This window comes from Rutidosis leptorrhynchoides, chromosome 5 (genome assembly GCF_046630445.1).
Source record: "Rutidosis leptorrhynchoides isolate AG116_Rl617_1_P2 chromosome 5, CSIRO_AGI_Rlap_v1, whole genome shotgun sequence".
NCBI lineage: Eukaryota > Viridiplantae > Streptophyta > Magnoliopsida > Asterales > Asteraceae > Rutidosis > Rutidosis leptorrhynchoides.
In genome coordinates this window covers 338,730,008-338,736,643 of record NC_092337.1, presented here as the reverse complement: position 1 = coordinate 338,736,643, position 6,636 = coordinate 338,730,008, and the positions used below count along the sequence as shown (strand labels likewise).

Here is a 6,636-nt window from a genome sequence, read left to right as displayed (position 1 = left end):
CGGTACGGTTAACGGCACTCGAAACGGACCACACACGTACATGTAAATGACCAAACGAGCCCGAGACCCACCCTAGTGGGCCTCATTCGGCCGAACCCCCCTCCACTCACCCTTTGTTGGACTAAATTGGGTTATTGGGTCATTAGATGGGTTAGTTAAGGCCCTAATGTAATTTATTGATAGATAAAACACTGTATGAGCTATCCCTAAACACAACCTAATCGACTTTTTGCTCTCTCCCTCACCCCTTTGCTCGTCGACCTCAGCCCCCAAGAACACCATCGTCAAAAGTTGTTGTTTGCTAAAACTTTGTGCATAAAGATTGTTGCTTTGATCGTTCTACACACTCTAGCATCAATCAATTTGTGTTTTAAGGTATAATCACTAACCCTAATTTTTCTCGATCAGATTTTTATGCAATTACATAGTGTATTTGTGTCTAGTGCTCAATTGATTGCAATTATAGTTGTTGTTATTCGTTATTTTGCATCTAACCTTAACTCATCTAACTCATTTAGTTGCACAAGCCTGTTTTCACCAGCCTTCTCAAGATCCATATTAACATTTTTCAACGCCCAATAAGCTCTATGCTCCACCTCTACTGGAAGATGGCATGCTTTCCCATAAACGAGTCGAAACGGTGTGGTTCCGAGAGGTGTTTTGAACACGGTTCGGAAAGCCCACAACGCGTCATCTAATTTGCGTTGCCATGTCTTCGGATTATCATTAACCGTTTTTCAAGGATACGCTTCAGAGCACGATTAGTATTCTCCACTTATCCACTCGTTTGTGGGTGATAAGCGGTGGAGAATTTATGAGTAACGCCATACTTCTTTAACACCTTTTCAAGAAGGTGATTAGCAAAGTGGGTGCCACAATCAGAAATGAGTGCCTATAGAATTCCAAAGCGCGAGAAAAGATTCTTCAAGAAATTCACCACGACCCTTGCGGTAGAGCTTTGGCCTCTGCCCATTTAGATACATAATCGACGGCTACTAAGATATATTTGCAGTTGTGGGAAATTGGCAAAGGACCCATAAATCAATTCCCCACACGTCAAAGACTTTATACACTTGGATGCCGGTTTGGGGCATCTCATCCCTTTTGGTGATTGTGCCCGTTCTTTGGCATGCATCACAAGTATGTACAAACGCATGAGCATCTTTAAAGATCGAGGGCCAATAAAAGCCCGAGTCAAAAACTTTCTTGGCGGTATGGCTTGGCCCATAGTGACCACCGGTGGGACCTTGATGACAATGCTCAAGAATTTGTTAAGCTTCTTTCCCATACACACACCGGTGAATCACTTGATCCGCATAAACTCAAAAAAGATGGGGGTGATCCCAAAAGTAATATTTCAAATCCGCAAAGAATTTCTTCTTTTGCTGAACCCGAGGCTAGATAATTTGCGAAGTCCGCAAACCATGGGACTTCGGGGTCCTTTTCGACCCGCATCAAAAACTCATCAGGGAACGTGTCTTTAACATCCGAATCATTAATTTTTTCCAAATTAGGATTCTCAAGTCCAGAAAGATGGTCAGCAGCGAGGTTATTTGCCCCCTTTTTATCGCGAATCTCAATATCAAATTCTTGTAAGAGAAGAACCCAACGAATGAGTAGTTGTTTCGCATCTTGCTTAGCAAAATGGTACTTAAGGGCCGAGTGGTCGGTATAGACAATGGTCTTAGATAACCCCAAATAAGGACGGAATTTATCGAATGCAAAGACAACCGCGAAGAGCTCTTTCTCAGTTGTGGTATAATTAACCTGAGCTCCCATTAGTGTCCTACTCGCATAGTAAATTGGACGAAAATGATTATCATGGCGTTACCCTAAGACGGTTCCCAATGTATAATCGCTAGCATCACACATAAGCTCGAAAGGTAAACTGAAATCAGGTGATACAATTATAGGAGCTTGTGTGAGCTTGGTTTTCAGAATGGAGAAGGCTTTCTTACAATCATCATTGAACTCGAAAGGAACGTCCTTCTCAAGAAGTCTAGTCATAGGGCGGGCCATTTTTGAAAAATCTTTTATGAATCGCCTATAGAAGCCCGCATGTCCAAGAAAACTGCGAATGGCCTTAACATTCGAAGGTTCGAGTAGTTTAGAGATAACCTCTAGTTTGGCTTGATCTACCTCAATACCCACACGAGGTATTTTATGGCCTAGAACGATGCCTTCTTTTACCATGAAGTGGCATTTTTCCCAATTCAAAACAAGATTTGCTTTCTCGCAAAGAATTAGCATACGTTCAAGAATGGATATACGCGAGTAAAAGGAGTCTCCAAAGACGGAGAAATCGTCCATAAAGACTTCCATACACTCCTCGATCATGTCGTAGAAGATTGCCATCATACACCTTTGAAAAGTTCCAGGTGCATTGCATAACCCGAAAGGCATGCGGCGATAAGCAAAAGTACCGAATGGACAAGTGAATGTGGTCTTGTCCTGGTCTAAGGGGTCAATGGGGATTTGGAAATACCCGGAGAATCTGTCTAGGAAGCAGTAGAACTCCTTACCCGCTAATCTTTCAAGCATTTGGTCGATAAATGGTAGCGGGAAGTGATCCTTCCTAGTGGCGTCATTTAAACGACGATAGTCTATACAAACTCTCCAACCAGTAACCGTGCACGTAGGAACAAGTTCGTTCTTTTCATTAAGCACAACGGTTGTACCCCCTTTTTTGGTACAACTTGGACAGGGCTCAACCATGGGCTGTTGGAGATTGGGTAAATTAACTCGACGTCAAGTAACTTGAGTACCTCCTTTTTCACAACGTCCTTCATATTCGTGTTTAGCTTCCTTTGCCTTTGGATAACAGGTTTATACTCATCCTCTAAGAGGATTTTATGAGTATAAAAGGAGGGATTTATTCCCGGTATGTCGGTCGTTTTCCAAGCTATTGCCTTTTTGTGAGCCTTTAACAAATTAATTAACCGACCCTTTTGATCACTAGAAAGAGTAGAAGATATAATTACCGGTAATTCTGAAGTCCCCTGAAGATAGGCATACTCCAAATGTTCTGGAAGCTTCTTAAGTTCAAGCATAGGTGGTTCTTCTAAAGAAGTTTTAATACAGAACTTATCCTCCTCCTTGATCTCTTCAACCAGTTCCTATTCTTTGGAATCTTCTTCATCACTTAATTCATCATCCGTATCCACTTTCATAAAGCTTTCAAATTCAGCATCTAAATCAAACTCATCGCTTTCATCCATAGGAACAAAACCTGTGGTATCAACCTCCAATAGTTCCTGCAAATCATGCTCAACACACAAGTCTATTATATCAAGTTGAAAAAAAGTGTCATCATCAGTGGACTTGGGTTGTTTCATAGCTTTATCTACAGGACAAAACACTCTTTCATCCCCCATACCTATACTTAATGTATTTTGTTGGACATGGATGATAGCATGCACGGTGTTTAGGAAAGGTCGACCTAGAATGATTGGCACTTTAGTGTCCTCTTTCATTTCAAGCACTACAAAATTGGCCGGAAAGACTAATGGTTCCCTATTTGGACAAGGGTTGTTTACTTTCACTATCAAGTCTTCGGTTATACCTATGGGAGTATCAAAAGAATGGTTGGCCAAACGGATCCCCATCCTTGTCGGTTTTAAATCTCCTAGGCTAAGTTTCAAATACAACGAATAAGGCATTAAATTAACGCTTGCCCCTAAGTCAGCTAGTGCATCATACACTACCGAATCACCCAATAAACAAGGGATGATAAAACTACCCGGATCTCCCAATTTGGGAGGTAACTTTTGTTTTTGCAAAATGGCTGAACACGCCTCATTGAGGAATGTGGTCGACACCTCTTGGTACTTACCTTTCGATGATATCAGGTCTTTTAGAAACTTCCCGTAGTTGGGCATACCTTTTATCACTTCCGCCAACGGCATGTTCACACTAATTTGATTGATCATATCCAAGAACCTCTGATATTGAGTTGCTAGCTTGTCTTTTTTCAAGGCTTTAGGATACGGAACTGGCGCTTTATACAACTTCAATGGCGGCTTAGCTGTGATCTCTGGTGGATCATCATTCTTTTGCTCTTGAACTTTTGGCTCATCATCCTTAGATTCATCCTTTTTAGCTTCCTCATTAATAGGTACCAGAAAAACATTAGGAGGAACAACAGGAGAAAAGACAGGAGGAGACTTTGGTGTCTCCTCGTAAATAACCAAACCACTTCGGGTGGTTATGGCATTCACTTGCTCATTTCTAACCGGTCCCTTGTTGTTCGAATTAGACTTCGTGTTAGATGGGAGAGTACCCGGTGGTCTCTCCGATAAAGACTGAGCAATACGACCCACATCTCGTTCCAAGTTCTGAATCGAGGCCTGCTGACTCCTAACCTGTTGCTTTGTTAACTCGCCATCCTATCTTAGAGCAATAATACTCTCGTCAGTTTTCATAATGAAACCCCTTAGCAATTCTTTCAATGGAGGCATCTTATTTTCTGACTGCTGAATTGGTTGAAAAGGTTGCTGAAAATTTCTCGGTGGTGCTTGCTGATTTCTGTTATTAAACCCAGACGGCCTGTACGGATATGTTTTCTGATTACCCTGATAAACCTGATTACCATTCTGATAATTAGTGCCACTCGTATTACCCACTTGGTTGAAAAACTGCCTTCCACCCGGAAATTCACTAAGCGCAAAATCACCCTTTTTAACATAACCTAGATAATTAGTCTGTTCCTCCATTGTTGCTTGATCACAATCTTTCATAAGATGTGGCCCCTGACATAACTCACAACCAAATCTTATCACGTGCATTTCTTTAGTCATTGACTCCATCTGTCTTTTAAAAGTCGCAAGTTGAGCTTTAACCGAAGTAAGCTCGTAACTAGTTTCAGTACTATAAACATGAGAAGAGCGAGAGACTTCCATCTCTTGATGCCAATCAAAAGAATGCGTAGCAGTTTCAGAGATGATCTCGTAAGCTTCATCCGGAGTCTTCTTCATTAACGAACCACCTGCAGCAATATCAATTTCTTTCCTTGTCGGCACATTGACACCCTTGTAGAAAATCTGGACCTTGTTAAAATTGTTCAACCCGTGTTGGGGACAATTGCGTAGCATTTTACCGAACCGTGTCCATGCATCATAAAGTGTCTCATTTGATTTTTGAACAAAGTGATTGATGTCACCCTGCAATTTAACAGCCTTTAAAGCTGGAAAGAAACGCTGCAGAAACTTATCCTCCATTGTAGTCCAACTATCAATCTCACCTTTGGGCAATGATTCCAACCAGTCTTTTGAGTCATCTTTCAAAGACCAAGGAAAGACCCTCAAATAGATAACAGTTGCCGCAACATCTTTGATTTTGAACAGATTGCAGATGCTTTTGAAGTTTCGAAGATGTTCGAACGCATCCTCTTTTGGTGTACCCCTAAACTGGCACTGATGAGTTATCATGTTAAGAATCTGCCCCTTGACCTCAAAATCTTTATCAACTGCCGGTTGGGTAATGGCATGTCCGTTACCAGCCCTAACGGTTTTCATCATTGCTTCCATAGATTGACCCCTTGCTAGTTTACCCATCGTATCTTCTTCTTTCTTAATATGTTCAAAATCCGGAATATAAAAAGGTAACTCTAAGAAACTTTCGGCGATTTCATGTTCTTCTTTAGCTTTGCTGCGTGTATGGTAAACTCTAGACGGTTCCAGAGTTATTAGTACCTAACCTTCATTCACACCACCACAAAACCAAAGCGTAAAACTGAAATTAAAATAACAGAAAAGTAACTTTCGCGAAAACAAGTTTTCACGAATGGATCGAATAACTAAAAGCTTGAAATCCTAAGACACACCGCTCCCCGGCAGGGGCGCCAAAAAGTTGATGTGTGTTTTATACTTTAATAATAACTAGTAAATATCACCCAATAATTATCACACAATACAAGCAACTAGTCCCGATCGTGCAGTAATTTATAAGTAAATTTGTCAGTTCGTCCACAGAGAGCAGTTTTATCAGAAACTTTAACTTGTAATTACTCTAGTAAAATTAAGGTTGTTTTGTTTAGAGTTTAAAAGCGTAATAAACTTGAATGAAAATTAATAAAGACAAAAGTATCCACTTAGATTCAATTCCTTCGGATCAGGATTGCTGTTAAGTTCATTTCAAACAATTGTAATGATGGTAACACTATGATTATCTCTCGATTCTCACAGAGTATTGACTAAATCACTAGCCCAACTCTCGTTGATCCTAATTCTCTAATCTAGTTACCAGTGAATTAATCAATATATTAATTTGACTTGAATTGCTTAAGCCTCCCTAATAATTCCACAATTACTAAGTTATATCACAGTTTAATTACTAATTAATCAATTGTACCGGTCTCTCGTATACAATCCACCAAAAGCCTAAGTTATTCACGTTCAATAACCTAGTAAAGATCACCACTCATTCAACTCTCGTTTACTAGTTAATAATCCCCGCAACTTCAACTAATGATAAATCACAATAACAGTCGTTCTTAGCCAAACAATACATGAAATAATAAGATCCAATTGTTCAAATCATAAAGATAGCAATCCTTCACCTTAGTTCAATCATCTAAGTGAATACAACTAATTTAGCTACTCATGATAAAATAAAGAACACAAGAACATGCAAAATAAA

The 6,636-nt window shown here is 40.1% G+C and overlaps 2 protein-coding genes across 2 annotated transcripts; both read right to left on the bottom strand.

Moving 5' to 3' along the window:
* Nucleotides 1-1,827: 1,827 nt before the first annotated feature.
* On the bottom strand, nucleotides 1,828-2,193 carry LOC139849599 (uncharacterized mitochondrial protein AtMg00860-like). The gene has a single exon (XM_071839236.1). The coding sequence runs from the start codon at nucleotides 2,191-2,193 to the stop codon at nucleotides 1,828-1,830; it is 366 nt and encodes a 121-aa protein (XP_071695337.1).
* Nucleotides 2,194-3,116: 923 nt separating this feature from the next.
* LOC139849598 (uncharacterized) lies at nucleotides 3,117-5,552 on the bottom strand. The gene is made up of 3 exons (XM_071839235.1): nucleotides 5,096-5,552; nucleotides 4,581-4,984; nucleotides 3,117-4,385 (listed from the first exon to the last, which is right to left on the bottom strand). The coding sequence occupies exons 1-3, from the start codon at nucleotides 5,550-5,552 to the stop codon at nucleotides 3,117-3,119; spliced, it is 2,130 nt and encodes a 709-aa protein (XP_071695336.1).
* Nucleotides 5,553-6,636: the final 1,084 nt, after the last annotated feature.